At 30.2% G+C, this 18473-nt stretch overlaps 1 protein-coding gene and 1 long non-coding RNA gene across 3 annotated transcripts; both read right to left on the bottom strand.

Annotated features, from left to right (window-relative positions):
* Positions 1 to 2754: 2754 nt before the first annotated feature.
* On the bottom strand, positions 2755 to 7322 carry LOC148211029 (uncharacterized). Of its 2 annotated transcripts, XR_015791862.1 has the most exons (7): positions 6963 to 7322; positions 5471 to 6360; positions 4564 to 4649; positions 4364 to 4407; positions 4150 to 4186; positions 3873 to 3987; positions 2755 to 2966 (listed from the first exon to the last, which is right to left on the bottom strand). It is a non-coding gene; the product is annotated as an uncharacterized LOC148211029 (long non-coding RNA). The 2 variants fall into 2 exon arrangements; XR_015791861.1 differs by having other exon boundaries at positions 5471 to 7320.
* Positions 7323 to 12602: 5280 nt separating this feature from the next.
* On the bottom strand, positions 12603 to 16816 carry LOC111025894 (uncharacterized). The gene is made up of 12 exons (XM_022303803.2): positions 16661 to 16816; positions 15782 to 15866; positions 14818 to 14869; positions 14672 to 14692; positions 14458 to 14511; positions 14094 to 14144; positions 13926 to 13991; positions 13721 to 13786; positions 13577 to 13615; positions 13363 to 13485; positions 13108 to 13200; positions 12603 to 13002 (listed from the first exon to the last, which is right to left on the bottom strand). The coding sequence occupies exons 1-12, from the start codon at positions 16743 to 16745 to the stop codon at positions 12796 to 12798; spliced, it is 942 nt and encodes a 313-aa protein (XP_022159495.1). The 5' UTR covers positions 16746 to 16816; the 3' UTR covers positions 12603 to 12795.
* Positions 16817 to 18473: the final 1657 nt, after the last annotated feature.

Consider the following 18473-nt stretch of genomic DNA (forward strand, 5'->3'; position numbering starts at 1 on the left):
CGATAATTTCATTTTACTTTTGGTCTTTGGTTTTTAAAATTACGTTTATAATTACTACATACAGTGATATTTTCTTCATATATACTAGCAGTCACTTTTCTTTTTTTATATAATATTTTTTTTACCAAATTACCAAAAAAAAGGGGATATAAAAAAAGAAAAATGTTTTTGGAAACTCCCTTTTTTCTATAGTTCCAAAAACAATTTTGAAAGTAGAATAGTATAAAATGAAAATAATGGTAGTAAATACTCAGGATTTTTAAAATGAGAAAACAAAAACTCAAAAATATTATGAAACCCGATCCTACATTCTAACTTTTTAAAATTTAGAGAATTAAATAAAATTTAAAGTTAAATTCCATTTTGGTGTTGAAAGTTTGGAAAGTCTAATTTGGTCTGGTTTTTACATGGGGTCGGTTTAGGGTTTCCTTCCGGCCAAACATTCCACAGAATTTGGAATCGAGAGATTTGATAATTGGAATTACACCTTCTTCACTTTAATTAGTATTATGTATCTTTTACCAAAAAAAAAAAAAGGTTAGTATTATAGTTTCTATTTTAGATTTTCCATTAAATTTTATGTTTCTTAGTTAATTGCTTTTTTAAAAAAGCAATTTCATTTAAAACATGATACTAATAAAGGGAAAAACCACTTAAAACCTTTCCAATAGGGATAGGCACAATTCCATAACAAGGAAAAAACTTCTCTGGATAAGAATTTTTATAAGGTTTTTCACGTGGACGCACGGAGGCTACTATAAATGGAGGGCAGAGGGGTGCACTTAGGGTGAGAAAGCAAGAACAAGAAGGAGAAGAAAGAAAGAAGAAAGAAGAATATGGGCATGGAGGGAAAGAAAGTAGGTGCAATGGTGATGATCATGGCAATCATGTTTACTATAGTTTTAGCACAGACTACTGAAAACACAATGATTGAGCTCGTGTCTGATGATGCACCAAAGCATTTATATGTTGTTGGTAATGAAAATAGCATGCGGATGAGAAAAATGATGAGGGCCAAGTTGTCAATGGATGTGCTGGAGCTTTTTGCAATGCCTTTGTATTCTGCGATTATGACGCCGGCTGCACTTGTTTGAATGCCTTTGTCGCTGGAGTATGCGTCTATGGATTGTAAACTCTAAATTCAGCTCAACATCTCTATTATCCTCCTTCCAATCTTATCCCTCTTATCCTTATTATGTGTGTTAAGCTATGTGAAATTGTCGCCAATTTAAGTATTCAATAAAGCATCAACTACTAAATATTTCAACTTTGGTTCAGAGCGTATGAGTTCAAATCTCATGATGACTACCTACCTTAAGAATTAATTCTCACGAGCATTCTCCCGCTTTCATCACATTGATGCAAATTATATTTAAAAAAAAAAATATATTTTGCATCAATAATGTGGTCAGAATATATTTATATATTTATAACTTCCTTTGACATAATTTTTGGATACTTATTTTCCTTTTAAGTTGTTGAATAAATTAATTATTCTAATAGATTGAAGTTTCAAATCGCTATCATGTAATGTTTAACTTATTGCGAGGATCATAAGTTGTAAGCTACTCAAATTTTCCTCTATAGGTACCTTATAACACGGTTGAAATCAAACAAGATTTTAAATCATGCAAAATCTTGATGTAGCAATTAACAGACTCTAAAAGTTGCATATCTTCTTCATTTGCCCCATAAACAAACGTAAAAGTAACAGTCATCTATCGTCACCTTGAGGGAAAGGCGTAGTGACAAGCGTTTGGAGCCTTGAGGTACCATCTATGTTCGAACCCTGCATTAGTTACAGTATATCTCAATCCAGACAACAAATTTCGATTATAGGGATCCACTGACTTATATGTCTTCCCTACTTAATTAAAAGGGAGAGATGTGAAATACAAAAGAGTGACCCAAGCGTAGTAGCAGAGGTGTGGAGTCTATGACATTATGGATTGGTAGGCCCGAATCAACAATAAATTACTTCTGATTGACTTCTGATATACTAATAATTGACAGATATACTCATGATATATATGTGATATATGTTTGATATACATATGGTATGAAATTGATTTACTTCTGAAATAACTATGATATCTACTACTATAGGTGACATAGAATTGATTGACTTCTGATATACTATTGATTTACTTATGATATAACTATGATTGACAGATATACTCCTGATATATATATGTGATATATGTCTCATATATATCTGATATGAAATTGATTTATTTCTGATATAACTATGATATATACTACTAGCATTACTAGAAATTCGGTCTACCGTGACGGTTTTTTTGCATCACAAAAAGCTTTCGTGACGTTTTTAACGCCGCCACGTATACACCCATCACGAAAGGTATACGAGACGTTTAAAAAACGATTTATTAGCGTCATGAAAGACATGGACTTCCACGACGTTCATAAACCGTCATGAAAAATGATTTTGTGACAGCTATAGAATGTCACAGAAAGACCTTGAACAGAGAATGAGAGGTCACGTGACATCCTTTCGTGATGGTGTTTAAACGTCACGAAAAGTAAACACCGTCACGAAAAGTGTATTTCATGACGGTGTTTAAACATCATGAAAAGTTTATTCCGTGACGTTCGATAATCGTCCTAAAAAATATTTTGGTGTCGGTTTAAAAACGTCACTAATGATTTTATTTTGTGACGATAAAAAGAGGGTCACTGAATATGTATTTAATTTTGATTGCAGACGTCATGTAATATTTAAATCTCATATAATTAAATTGTCAATCGAAATCACAAATACATTAATTTAGATAACAAAATTGAAATATATATAATATTCTCGAAATATTCTCAGACTTGCTAGTACATTATATTAAACATGTTCAAATTCCTACAAACACAAATCACACACCAACCCCAACAAGGAAGCTCATCCATCAATTAGTTGCATCCTAATTCTCGACTTCTTTGGGTTCGTGAAAGACCTAATGAAAAAAACAATACCGAAGTTAGATAAATGAATAACCAAAGATAGATAAGGAAAGAAAATCACTTCTAAAAGAACGAGTCTATCTATTAAAAAGTGCAAAGGATCGTGAAGATAACTATATATTCCACATTGTATAAGAAAAAATTCAATTAACATTCTTAAATAAACGCACTAGAAGCCTATCAAAATAGTAATGTTTGCAAATACAATCCCAACATAACAAAATTGATTAGACAAAAACCAACCTTGTAAACAAGTATCACAATGATTGAAAACGTACATTAATCTTCTACAACACTACAAATAATCAACATTCACAGTCTTCCTTATCAACTTACTCAATAATCTGATAAAACAACCAACATAACGACCAAACAAAGATACGAACAGAGCAAGCGCCATTAAAATAAACGACATGCCTACACTTTTTCTACATCCTTAAATTACATAGCACAAAATATCAGTACAATCATAAGGGTTGTAAACGTACAATCATCCCATAATAAAAGTATCGATAATCAGTATTTATAAAACTCTTATGTACTTACACAATAATATGATACGATAACCAACCAAATGACTAAACAAAGTTCCAAATAGAACAAAATAGGTTACAATAACAAAAGAACCCAACACTTCTTCTACATCCTTCAGCAGTATAGCACAAAATATACTTCTAACAATATAGCACAAAGCTAGTACATCAGAAGGATTGGAAACGTTCATTCCTCGTCTAACGACAGTATCTATAATTAGTATTCAGTTTTCCTTGTGAACTTACTCAATAATTTAATAAAGGTGCTAAATTAGTTATAGTTACAGCATATAACAATGCTGATTCAGAAAAATTTAAGATTTAAATGTTATAATACGAATGATGACGAAAAGCAAGTTAACTTACCTTTGTTATAATGGAACTTTGATGGAAATGACCACAACATGCTTAAGCTCACCTGGACGCGGTCCGACAAAATAAAAAATCCTTACAACTTCTCGTTCCAATGCGAAGCTTGCTCCTGTCATATAAACCAATAAAAGACAAGTTAGGAAAAGAGGCTTTCTAAAAAAATTTGACATAAACAATAACATTTAAACAAAATTTTAAATTTTATGGGCAAAATTCTTAATGGTGTTAAGAGAAAAATTTATAGGTGCACAAGTTATATAATGATTGGAACCTTCACTGTAATTCTGCTATAAAACTTGATTCCCAACCTAAAACAAAGAAAACAAGGAAAAAGAAAGCAAAAAAAAGGTGAAGTGATATTTCTTATCAAAAGAAAAAAAAAAGTAAAGTGATACATGATACTAATATTAAAAATGATTTGTAGACACAAACTTGTCATTAGGTATACAACATTATTGAGAAAAGATGAGTAAAATTTAGCTTACTTGAAAGCTTCCAAGTCATTGTTGAACTTGCTTGAAAGCATTCTCTAGAATCACGGTAGACAAATGAAATTTAAAATTAAACCAATAGCAAATTTTGACAAAATAAAGGCAGACTCGAACACATTTTTTTACGGTACGTGTAAATACATCAGACAAGATCAGTGAACTCAAATATATGTAATAAAACACAACAAACTCACATGTTCCATCTATTTTTCACATAAATGAAGCTTGTTTTATAGAGAACCCATTAAAGGCACTAGCACGTCATCAAGGATTTTGGAATCTGTCAACAAAGAACATATTGAAAAAGATAGAGGTACAAAGATAAAATAAAATACTGTGTAAACAATAATAAACACAAAATGTCAAAATCTAATTAATATTATACCAGCGATAACTGATACTATGAGATGCCAAAAATGGGTCTAATGTAGATAAATCTAGTTCAATACGCATTTGTTAAATGGAATGAGCCGATCCCATAAAAACACACTGATTAGAAGTATTTGGGACATTCAAATCTCTAGACATAACATAAATTCAAAAGCAAGCAAATGTTACAATATGCTTAAATAATTATGGCGCTACAATTAAATCTAAAAAGTATTGAAGCAAATGTACTGCAGATTCTAAGAGAAATTTTTCTTTGACCAAAGAATCACAAGTTTACTTATTACTCAGAGTCAAAGCTTTCTGCTTAAAAATTTAGTGAAATCAAAGTATTTGGGTGTCGCACGTTTGTCTTTCACAGTTGAACAAATTCAGTTTCAAATTTTTTTTTAGTACAACTCAGAAAAATTCAGTTTCAAAATTTAAGGGTTCAATCAGAGTGATTCTTTGGTTGTTGCATTGAATTTTGAATGATATATATATATATATATATATATATATATATATATAAATTAAAATAAAAGAGAACCATCAAAATGCAAAAAGAAGACACTAAGAAACCCAAATAAGAGAGATTAATGAGAACTATCAGATTACCTCGCATAGCTAACAGAAAGATATATGATTTGAATGATTCTAACCTTAAATGATCATAAAAATATTTCTTGTCACTTATCGAGAATGTGAGATTAACGAACAGAAAGAGAGCGATACCTGGTAACGCCAACGATAGTGGCTACATCATCGATCACTGATACTTCCAAATTGAAACCAAAGAAAATAACTCAAAATATCATAAACTTTTTAACATAATAAATTCAAACCAAAGAAGGTTCAGGAGAACTAGCACCGAGGGTCAATTTATTTGGTTGACTTCCAACATCAATAGCCTCTGCCTCCCCACACTAACCATCATTGATTGAAACTCTCCATGCGTGTAAGTTTGAAAGAGATAAAAAAGAACAATAGGTATTAAACAAGTTGCATTACATAAACCACATAATCACTTTCTTTTATGAATATGTTCCATGTACCACAAACGTTGCAAAATATAATGGAGAGTTCACATACAGCCACAATTTTAATTTTGGTGAAACCACAAAGTTTGATAAGTATATGCCTTCATTCAATGAGAAATAAATCGAAAGACAAAAGGTACAATGTCTCTCGTAATAGTGTCTTTGTTTCTACAAATTCTAACATAGTAACAAGGGAAAGTATGAAGAGGGAATATTGGGAAAAGAAACTAATTTATTGCTCAACTTGTAAAGGCAACTACATTATTGTCAAAACAAGACGTAACAAGTTCATCATCAACAGCAAAATAGTTGATTTGGGAATTTTATCTTCTTTGCAACTTGCCACTGTACCCAATAACTTGAATCCATTTAATAATCAACCTATTGTAGCTAGTAGATAATATAACTTTAACAGATTTAGGAACGACTAATGAAGTAACATTCTTCATATGTTCGGATTATATAAAGGGATTTGTCAAGATCACTAGTTGAAAAAGACTAAAAGTTATATCATTTCTCTAACTTCTGGTATCATTAGATATCTCCCAAACTTTTGCCCGTTTTGTCAACGGACATAGTCAACACCTAAAATGTATGATCATATTAGTAAACTGTACAGATAATTCAAGTAACTAAAATGTAAAGTAAGGCAAAAGGAAGCATAACATAAAAAGTCTCGTTTAGAAAGCATTTAGCATAGCAAAAGTTTTTCAATGGCAAAATCAACTCAATAATGAAATTTTCAAAACATAAATGTAAAAACATATATAACCCATAGAAATGATGTATTAAAGTTTGTTTTCTGTTTTTACATCAAGAAAAAAGAAAAGGAAGAAAGAGGCGAGAACATGAAGATGATCAACTACCATCATGTTCTTGAATTGGAATAGTAAGAACACCCATAAATCTTAACATCACATCACCAAAAACAAATTCATCAAAAAATAAAATAAAATTCTCTCTCACCCGATTTCTCTTTTTTTTCCATATTCCTATTCCCTTCTAGATCAAGCAAATCCACCTTCCTTTTTTTTCTGTCTATAAATACCCCCTCTCCTCCTCTCCACTCCCACCAACAAATTCCCACATACAAATCATCCAAATCACCAGCCACTTCGTGAATTAATCTATATACTATTCATACTTTTGTGAAGAAATTTTAAGTTTCTTGGTTGCAATAAATTTACCTATAATGTCGAGTATCGTCGTTTGTCGTAGGTGCGGCACAGTGCAAGTTCGTCGGATCTGAAGCGAAAATGTTCAGCTGTTCTCTCAACTCACCGGAGAACAAGTCGTTGTCGAAGAAAACGACTACCGCACACTGGAAATCAAAGGAAACGTTGCTGGTTCTTAGGTTGCACTGCCGGTCGATCGCCACTGGAATGATACGCCGCCTCTGCTCGTGCCGCTCGTGTTTCGCGTCCTGCCGCCGGAGGTCTGAGATCGCCAGAGAGTGGCTGAGGTTGGACGAAAAATGGAAGGGAGAGGAGAGGTTATGAAGAAGAAGAGAAGATGGGAGTTGCAGCACACGTGAACAAAGAGGAAAAAATTAACGATTAGGGTTTGGTTTTTGTTTTGTTTTTCTTTTTAACATTATTTACTGAAATTAAATTTGTATTCATATATTTTAAATGTCAGTGCTAGTCACAAAAAGCTTTGTTGGTCGATTGACTTCAAGTTATAATTTTAATGTCTAGGTCGTGGGTTCAATCAGTGATTTACGCATTTTTGTTTTTTTAATTTGTAACTTTCCTACTTTTCGTGAAGATGTTGTGACGCTTTTTTAACGTCATGAAAAAGCCACCCGAAGCATTCCGTCTTTTCCGGTAAAAAATGCACGTGTCCTTTTCGTGATGCTTATTAAACGTCACAAAAAACATACGTAATTTGTACTTTTTGGTGACGGTTAAAAGAAATGTCACGAAAGGTAAAAAATTCGGAACATTCCGTCATTTCCTGCAAAAAAACGCGCCTCACTTTTTGTGACGTTTAAAAAACGTCACGAAAAGCGCCTGTTTGGCCAAACCTTTTGTGACGTTTAAATGTCAAAATTTCGGAAACCTCCGTTTTTTCCCTCCAAAAACCCAGTTTTTTCCTTTCGTGACGTTTTTTTTTTATTTGAACAGTATTTTACTGTTCATGAGTGTCACGAAAAGCCAAAATTCTAGTAGTGTAGGTGATATAGAACTAATTGACTTTTGATATACTATTGATTTACTTACGACATAACTATGATTGACATATATACTCCTGATATATATGTGATATATGTTTGATATACATATGATATGAAATTGATTTTTCTGATATAACTGTGATATCTACTACTATAGGTGATATAGAAATGATTGACTTCTTATATAACTATGATTGACATATATACTTTTGATATATGTTTGATATACATATGATATGAAATTGATTTACTTTTGATATAACTATGATATCTACCAATTATTTCGAACATATTTACATCTAATATATGTTTTTTGATATACTACTAATATATGAAATAATTTTTTTTTCAGATAAAAGCAATGGTACAAACACGAAAAATTAAATAAAAAAACATCGTCGAAAATGTTAATGTCGTTCGTCCCAAAAGACAACATAAACCAACGCCAAAAGTATTGTCTATGGAAAAACGGAAAGCTTCAAAGATATTATCTCTGAAGACACGACAATCACCAAAAACGAAGATTGATGTCCCAAGCTTTTACCTAAAGATTATACAAGAATGAAACTTACGCTTTTCTAGACGGTTGAAACTTATGCTTCTGGAACTTATGCTTCTTCTTTTATAGGATTTTAAGAATGACATTGTTAGTCTACTTTTGGTTTATGCTACTGGTTCGTTTTGATGTTTAAACTTTTAAGTTTTTGGTTGAATTCGAAGGACTTTGCTGGTGATTTGATGTGGATGTTGATACCCAAGAATGATGTTTAAACCTTTTAAGAATGACATTATTACTGATTTCATTTTGATCTTTAAAACTTTAAATAAAACTTAATTGTACTATTGATATATGTACGATGTATACTTGATATATCACTGATGTATTACTGATATATAGAAAAACCCTAAGTTTATATTTACATCTAATTTCTAATTGATTTCTCATTCACAGTAATTTCGAAAATCACAATTGACGTTCACATTCATGTTCCTTTTTCAAGTTTTCTTTCTCATTTTTAGTAAGTAGCAATTTTTTCTCTCATTTTCCATGCATGTCATTACCTGCTAATTTCTAATTTATCAAAAAAATACAAGACAAAGGGTTAATGCAGATAAAATAGTGATTTACTATTACACAACTGAAATAGAACTGATTGAATTCTGATATACTATTGATTTACGTGTTCTGATATACTAATGTTGTCAGATATACTCCTGATATATGTGTGATATATGTTTGATATATAATAACGAAGCGATAATTGAAAAGGGTAATTTGTGAATACTGAAAATTTTAAAATCAGGATTTTAAAATAAATGCTATATCTGAAAATATCAAAAAGGCATGCTAAGTATAGAAAACTTATATGCTACCCATTACAAATCCCCTTTATTTATTTTGTATTTTATAAGTTAAGAATATAAAATAATGTTTTTATTTAGCTTTTTGAGAAAAAAATAAATGAAATGGGAACAAAAAAAAACAAGGAAAAAATATATATATTTTTTAATTTCTAAAATTTCAATACAATTTTGGAAACGCTCCTTAAACATGAGAAATGAAAAATAAGAACAATTATCAAATAGTTATGTTTCTCAAACGCTAAAAACGAGAAATAAGAAATTAAAAATGAGAAAGTTACCCAAAAAAAGAAAACCTTAAACTAATTAAAATAATAGATATGAGAATAGGAACGAAAATGATTTTTTTAAGAACGTTGTAACAGTTATTAGAGGACAATCAATAGCCAATATTACGATGGTCTTGTTCAATAATTTTTTCTCACCCGAGGCTCTCTACCCCTCATCTGATAGTAGTAGATCCATTCTTTGAAAAAATGGTATTGGTGCTGTTCTTTGGAGTGTTTGGTTAGAAAGAAACAACCGATCTTTTTTTGGACAAATCTCGCTCTTCTACTCAACTTTGGGAGGATATTAAATCTCGGCATCAACTTGGTCCTCAAAGTTCCATCTTTTTAGTAATTATAATTTATCTATCATTTCATTAAATTGAAGCGCTCTTATATAACCTCATTTTTTTTATATGTTTCTCGCATCATTTCTCAATAAAATGATATTTTTGCTTAAAAAAAAAAATAAAAATCCTCCCATAGCCAGTATTCTTTTCTACTTCTCTCTTTCCTTTCCTCTGACTTAAATTCCTAATATTATTTCTCCATTTCGAACTCATATAGGTTACTACCAATTTAACTATATATGTAACCGCTCAACTACTCACTAACTTTTCCATTAGATCTATCAAAATAATTCTCATTTAACATTTTCTTTAACTCAAATTTATATTTCTATTTTTTCTTACATGTGCTTGATTTCTACTTGATTAATCTATTATGATTTGAGGGTAGTTAAATTTAATTAATTCTGATAGGTTTTAAAACTTTTTGATCTCTCATCCCTTATCATTTGGAGGTTCAACTTTTGTACTCTCGGACTAGAAAGAAGAATTAAAATTCATAACCAAATTTATTAAATTGAACTAATAAATGAGACATTGGATTATTGCCGTTTAATTAGGTTAAGATTAATCGATTAATAAAACATGACACTTTGAGGAAGTTTCTTAAATTAATAATTTAATTCTCAACTTTTTCAAGCCACCAGTGGCTCATTTTTAACATTTACGTAAATAGAATATAATTTTTTTTAGTACAACAAGTGACGTGGAGAGATTCGAATTACTCATGATCTCTCAGTAAAAAATAGGTGTCAATTACCGTTGAGCGAAGCTTATGTTGGTACTTTTTGTTTTTATAGTCGTATCTATGTATATACTTTTTTTAATACAACAAATTGGAATGAGATTCGAACTTCCAACCTCAAGAGAAGGAATAGGTGCCAGTTACCAAGACTGCTGCCACGAGAGTGCCAGTACGTTTTTCGTCTCCTTGTTCAAAATTCACCTTACAAACAAAAATTTAGTACCGTTTTGTGGTGCTATATATGCCAAATGCACTTCGATGCTTTATATTGGTACTCAAGATAGGAGCAAACGGGTATGGAGCAAGTGGAGTCAATGCAAGAATCTTAGTGAGAGAGTCGGCTTTAGAGTAGGAATAAATATCAAAATTGAAGATAAAGTTTATATTTTAATTTTAGCTAACAAAATAAAAGTCTCCCTACTTTTTCCATTTGATTTTGTGTTTGAATATGATATAATGTATGAAACAACCAACTACTAAACATCTCAACATGACCCTAAATGAACTTTAGTAACAAGACATCCATATTTCTTTTCTTATGATGCAGCTAAATAATATCTCTATGTTTCACAATTTTTCAGCTTTATCACAATTGAAAATATAGTAGTCGATTATCCCCTCTTGAAAATTATTGAACACCATTATATATAATATGAGTGATGCCACCCGATGTCACCAAATTAACTTATGTTAATGTAGTATTTCAAAATTTTTAATTTGGTTGAATACACCTTCAACATTAGAAATTATCTTTTAGCTATTCCTATGGCATATTTTCACTTTATATATATTTATATATTGTTGGGTTTGTAAAATGAGTGCAAACAAAATCCTACATTTGTTAGGGAAAGGGGTGATCTATGGTATATAAGGGAGGACAATTATAACCATTGGTATGAGGTCTTTTGGGTGGAACCAAAAGCAAAACCGTGAGGGCTATGCCCAAAGCGGACAACATCCTACCAGAACCAGGGAGAAATGCAGAATATTTGGCTTCAATCACCAATATGGTTCTGACGAATATCTCCACTGTTAATGATCCCACATTGAAAAAAAAGATCTTATAATGGTTTATAATAGACATGAACTACTCATATCATATTGTCAATTGGTTTTGAGATGGAACTCCATAGATATTAATATGGTATGACAGCCCAAAAGCTCAAACGAGCAACCGGTCTAAAAATGGGATCTGGTCAAGATTGATGAGCCAAAAGAGCCACGATCTTTGAAGGACATTAAAGATCCTCTCATGGATTTCTTGTGAGAGAACATGCCTAAATATGAGCCAGAAATCGAAGATTTATTTAGGTCGTTTATGTCGAGCCCTGAAGCAAGTTCAAAGGATTTCAGCAAACGATGAAGATTGTGAATTTTCACATCCGTAAATTTCATCTAAACTGCGACTAAGTACGAATAGGAAGGGAGATAAAGGATCTCCTTGGCGCGGATACTTCTACTAGCACAAATCTTTCCCTGCGGTTTTCCATTCAGCAAAATTGAGAAAGTAGTCGACGAGATGCACCGATGAATTCAATAGCTAACCAATCTGCTTGGCTCAGCAGAAAATGTTGGATATAATATGACCAGTATTGGAGCCCCTTGGTAAATATTAGAGAAAAAATTAATAGCCTCCTCTTCAATTGATTTAATCTATCAAATTCTTTCCCAGCCAATCTTTATTTGCTCCATGGAGGGATATGGAGATGTACAAAATGGGATCCGATCAACTTGTTCCGACCTAGGATAATAATTCACAAGCTTACTCTTATTTCACACCATCGAGAAACGAAAGAATAATACCTTCCTCTCCAAGTTTTAACTCAGATGTAGCTTACTTTAGGAACATCTGAAAAGTTTAGAACTATTTCAGAGACGGAAAGTGCCATCTATATATTAAACTTCATTATATGAAAAATGCAAATTCATGATTAGGGAAGATAAGTTCTTTTATTCAAACATCAAGTTCTGTTTCTACCGAAACAGAATAGTCCCATATGGCTTACATTTACGTTACACGAAACAAGATAACACAAGACTGACACGATATTACATAATCCACTGACCATAGATATAAACAAGGTTGTAAGGCTTGTTTTTTTAGAGGATGAATAATTTGGGTTCTTAGAAATCAGTTGGGTTGGATGAGAGGGTAATTAGTGGGAGTGGGTTGTGATGATTATAAGAATTCTCCATCAAGAAAGGAGCCACGAATTCTCTCAAATCTTTATCAGTTGCTTCAGCATGGTTTCCTGGAACTTTCAAACGTTTCACTCTTCCACTCTCATTCAAAATCTTCAACCCAATCCAATCCTCTTTATAAAGTTGTGTCTGCAAATATTCCATTCAATTTCAAACTCATTAATTTCTTAATCCATTTCTTATTGGGTCTCTCAAGCTTCAACAAGATATTAATTTGTTTGTTAAGGTAATTACCTCATCTGCAGGCAGAAGATTTTTAAGGCTCCCATCCTTGTAGTACCCAAACCATGAACTTTCCCTCGGCTTCGCAAAGATGTCGCCCTCGTTCTTATTTCATTAAAAAACAAAAAAAAATGTTACATCTCTTTTCTTTTCAACATAGAATCCTTAATTAACATGCATAACACAAGTTTATCTCAACGGTTAAGGCATGATCTACTCATTACCTCGAAACTAGAAGTTAAAAGAAAATTAAAAATGAAAACTTACCATGAGGAGTACCAAAGTTGTCAAGCTACTAAAACGCTTATTGTAAGTGGCGTTTCTATGTTGTGGGTGTTCGTTATTGAGCTTCGGAAGAAGTCTAGATTGCTTCAAATATTCCTTGATCATCTGAAAATATTCCATTGACTAATTCATCAGTTTTCTTTTTCTTATTCTTATTCTTCTTCCTTTTTTTTCTATTTTTGTTAGTAATACTTACCGTTGGTCGTTTATAATGGGCTGCAAGAGCTATATGATCCTACACACATATAAAAGAGAATAAAAATGAGAAAATGCAAAAAGACCTTTTTCAAAATTTGGCAAAAATTCTATTAAGTAATATGAGAAATTAGAAGATGCTTACTTGGACAAGATCTGTATAAACCAGCTTGTCCCACACATATTGGACTAATGGACACCAATTTTGAAACTGCAAGAAACGATAAAAATACTTAATAAATGGATACTTAATAAACTAATCGCATTTTGATGGTATAGATTATTCTAAATTCACCTATAAACTTGTAAAATGTCTATCTCAGATCCAAAATATTAAAATAGTTTCTTACAACATCACACGCAGGGAAAAATGCAAGACCAGCATGAGGAGTTGCTAGAGTAATCAAATTGTTAACCTGTTCCAAATTTTCCAAAAAACAAAAAACAAAAAATTAGAAATTATATATAATAAAATCCTAAAAATATATAAAGTGAAAAAAAAAATGGTGGACACTTACAGGAGGTGCTCCATCACAGAATTGTATTACACCTCTCGATATTAACCCACCCTATTCACAATATAATATAACAACATACAAATAAGTAGAAACAAAATATTATATAAAAAAAAAAGATTTAAAATCTGAATCTGGTGAAATTTTTCTCTAAATTTTTAGAATTATGAATATATATATATATATAAAGGTAAAATGTAACATTTTGTCCCTCACCTTTTGACCTGTTTCAAGTATATATATCTATAACATTTGAATATATACCTAGGTTTTTTTTAATATAATATTTATGACTTGTTTCTAATGTTGATTTTGTTAACTCAATTAATTTTAAAATGAAATACTATAGAGATGCTATTAAAATTACCTGAGAGATACCAAAGAGATTGAAACCATTTCTCAAATGCTTTGCTTCCTTCACCTGTAATTAGTAGTAATGAATATCACAAATCAGTCTCCCCAATGTTTCTAATATATATATTAAGAATGTTAAAATTTTTTTTATTTCTGTTCAATAATATCAAGCCTCCGTTAAATTAAAAATCAAGCAATACAAATACTTGATGGAGAAAAATTAGCACCTTGTCGCAAGCAATTTGTATCTGCATCAAACAAAATTAGAAAATTAATTTACAATTTCACATCAATATATAATATCTAAATTTCAAGAATATTTGCTAAAAAAAAAGAGAGAAAAAAAAAGAAAATTGATTAATATCTGTAAAACCTGTTGGTTAATGGGCATGAACACAGAATCAGTAGCTCCATTCCCAATTTCCCTGTAATGTAATGAAAATGGATAATATCTTAGTGATATAGCTAGTAATATTTTTCTACATTTTTATCCTTTATATAATTTTAAATTTTCAATCCCAACCCATATAGTCTATACTTATTTTATTTCATAACTTTTACTAAAATTAAAATGATATTTATGCTTTTATAAATATATTTATGTTCTTGAATTAAAAAGAATCTTGTTAACTTAAAAATGTTCCTCTAAAATCTTAATCAAATTTTATAAATAAAAAAATAGTTTTAAAAACCTTGTTTTGCGTTTTTGATTTTTAGATTGGCTAAGATTCCACCAATTTTTTTTTCCCTCTTGAGATAAAAGTAAAACATAAAATTGCTACCAAATAAAGTCTAAGAATATAAAAGTATATATTTAAACATCACACCGATAATGCAGATAAATGTTTTAAAGTACTGCTTAAAAATAACAAAATTGAACAATAATTTTTTTTACTATTGTGTCCACTCTGAGTGCAAATTATTAAAATCTGTCTTCCAATTCAATTATTCACATATATAATTTATTTTTTTAGACAATAAATAAATATATAATTTATATTAGTTGTCAATCTAAGCATTTATCGTTATATATAGATATATTAAATTACATCATTTAACCTGTTAATATAAATCTAAGCCTAGCTTATTGCTTAACGAATTAATACATTTGTCTTAAAGGTCAAGTATTCGAGTCCACTCCATATTGTTAGAATTAAAAAAAGAAAAGGCACGAATAGTCTTTTATTATTGGCCGAAAGTTTAAGACATGCATTATAATTATATATTCCAAAAAAAAGTATTTACTAATTAATTTTGATTAAATTACCATTATATGAAATAAAAAGATATTGTAAAAGTGTCGAGGAAATAAATAATTTTGAAAATGAAAACCATACATGCATTCACCCTCGACACCAGTAACATTCTTCAAGTATGAAACGATATGAGTTGAGTTCTCACTTGAACATGAATCACCAGTACCTGCACAAACAAAGCCAAAGTATATTTGATAGTTATTTTGTTTTAATAGAATATTTTTTTAATCTATTTTGAAAAAGATTAGTCAAGTTTATGAAATATTTTTAAAATGTAAAAACTTTTAATAAACAACTTTAATTTAATTTAAAAAATAGAAAATAAAAAACTAGTACGAGTATGTTTGGGAGAATCATGTTTAATAACGCTTTCAATGTTGAGAATGAAAGAGAGCTAGTTTTTTCTTTTTTCTTGAAGCAAAAAGAGAGCTAGTTTTTGGACGTATAAAAACTTGGTGGGCTAAATATATTTATAAAAATAATTTTATGCTTTCAAGTGTTTATTTTCACTTCCCATAAACAAAATGTTTATTTTCATGTTTTGTTAAATATATTATTCATATAATACTTATAAATAATTTTGAATTATAACATGATTTGAGTGTGGGATAGTACAAGAGATTTATATGGTGAAGAAATAAAAAAAAATGAAATACAATAATTATCTTAACATATTATAGAAATTACACTCCTATAGTTACCATGAATTAATATTTACTTACAAATAACTACGATTCTAAACGAACAAACTACAACACTCAAATAAATAAATAAAAATTAATTATTATTCACGAATTCAATTATTTTAAAAGGAAACAAATTTTAAATTTTAAAATGCAGGTTGTTTTTCAGCTCTTTCAACCAAACTTGTCATTTCCTTTTAACATAACAAAAAATTAGAAGGCTATTGAGAGACATTGTTTGGTTGTATTTAAGAAACAAAACATTGAAATCTAATACCATGGAAATACACGAAGGGTAAGGAATGGGAAATTCGGGCGAGGACGAGGAGGAAAAATAAGAGAAAGAAGGAACGAAAAGCCATTAGCTTTGATTTCGATTGATGAAATTTTTGTAGAGGTGTGAGTGGAAATGGGGAGATGAGATCGCTTTTTATAGGAGAAGATGATCAAGGTAGTTCCCTCTTCATTGCTTTGTTTTTCCAAACAAAAGATTTCAACTGTTTTTTTTAATGTGCGCAATAGAATAAGAATAAAATACGTATCTTCTTTTGAGGATAACGTGTCATATTTTTATGTCGCCGTATAAATCAGTTCTTTTCATTATTATGAAATTTAATTTGAACTAGGGGTCACAATAGACAAATAAAGCGAACAACCGCCACCAACTAAACCAATAATCAAACTTAGCTAAAATGACTCGAATCACGTAACAACTCAAACATTCAATTAGTTTATCAACCACAGTCTATTCTAGGGTGGTCTATACTAGAGACCATGATTAACATGGATCGTGGTTTATTACAAATGACGTATTTATTCTTCAATATTACTTTTAAATTTAACATTATATTTCATATCTAGACTTATTCATTTTCAATGGAAATTAACGAATAAAATTAAATAACAACGCAACATTCTAAAAAATTTTAAATTTATATAAAAACAAGTTAAGTTAACTAAAATTAATTACCAACCAAAGCATAGCTTAAATGGATAACGAATCAATTATCATATCTGTCTAAGGTTAATGATTTGATACCCAACATGCAATTGTTGAATTATAAAAGAGATTGGATTTAGAAGACCAAGAAGAGGTAGTAATGATAATTTCCTCCCAAAGAGAAGCGGATGATCTAGAAACCTCTGAGAAAATGCCATTGTTTCTTTCCAGACAAACATTCAACAAAATTTGGAATCGAGAGATTGATAATTGGAATGCAAAGGTTCCTCCAAGCCGTGCTTTCAACTCTCCGAGGATGCAAAGGTTCTAACTTCATCCTAGTCCACAAAATCAAACCTCTTTTGTAACTACGATATCCCTACCATTTCACTTAATTGGAGTGTTTTCCTATAGCCTCCCTTTTGTTTACCACATACTCTCTTGAATGAAATGGTTCTCATATCTTAAAAAAAAAAGTTAGTATATTATAGTTTCTATTTTAGATTTTTCATTAAATTTTATCTTTCTAAGTTAATTGCTTTTTGTAAAATTAATTTCATAAAAAACTTATACTAATAAAGGGAAAAAATCACTTAAAAAAACTAGTAAATATTTCAAGTTACATTCTTTTTAACCATCATGGGTAGTTCATTGATTTAAAAGAGCTATGGTAAATTGGGAGCGAATGAGTTCAAATTCCATGATGACTACCTACCTTAAGAATCAATTCTCATGAGTTCGAATCTCCCACTTTCTTCGCATTTATGTGATGCAGTCAAAATTATATTTATATGAATTTCTAACTTCCTTTGACATAATTTTTTGACATGGTGGTTCCACGTTTCTTATTTTCTTTAAGTTGTTGAGTAAATTAATTACTCTAAAGATTCAAATCCACATCCTATAATGTTTAAATTTATTGCGAGGATCATCAAGTTGTAAGCTACTCAAATTTTCCTGTACGTACCCTTATAACTTATTCACAATAACAAAATCAACATAGAAATAATCAATATATTTATTTTTTTGAAAAGAAAATAATAAAAAATTATTTTAAGAAGGAAAATAAGTTTTATTAGTGTAAACGCATTTATTTAAAAAAATTTAGACAAAAAGTCATTATAAACCAAAGATTCCTTACTTAGTTTTG

The sequence above is a fragment of the Momordica charantia genome, assembly GCF_013281855.1.
Source record: "Momordica charantia cultivar OHB3-1 chromosome 6 unlocalized genomic scaffold, Mcharantia_2.0 BLBB01000006.1, whole genome shotgun sequence".
In the NCBI taxonomy this organism is placed as follows: Eukaryota; Viridiplantae; Streptophyta; class Magnoliopsida; order Cucurbitales; family Cucurbitaceae; genus Momordica; species Momordica charantia.

Excerpts from the sequence above, each read along its gene's own strand:
- LOC111025894 (XM_022303803.2), bottom strand. The coding sequence starts at position 16,745 with ATGGCTTTTCGTTCCTTCTTTCTCTTATTTTTCCTCCTCGTCCTCGCC. Across the intron at positions 14,870-15,781 it reads GGTGTCGAGGGTGAATGCAT|GGAAATTGGGAATGGAGCTA; the intron begins GTATGGTTTTCA and ends ATTACATTACAG. Across the intron at positions 14,512-14,671 it reads TACAAATTGCTTGCGACAAG|GTGAAGGAAGCAAAGCATTT; the intron begins GTGCTAATTTTT and ends TACTAATTACAG.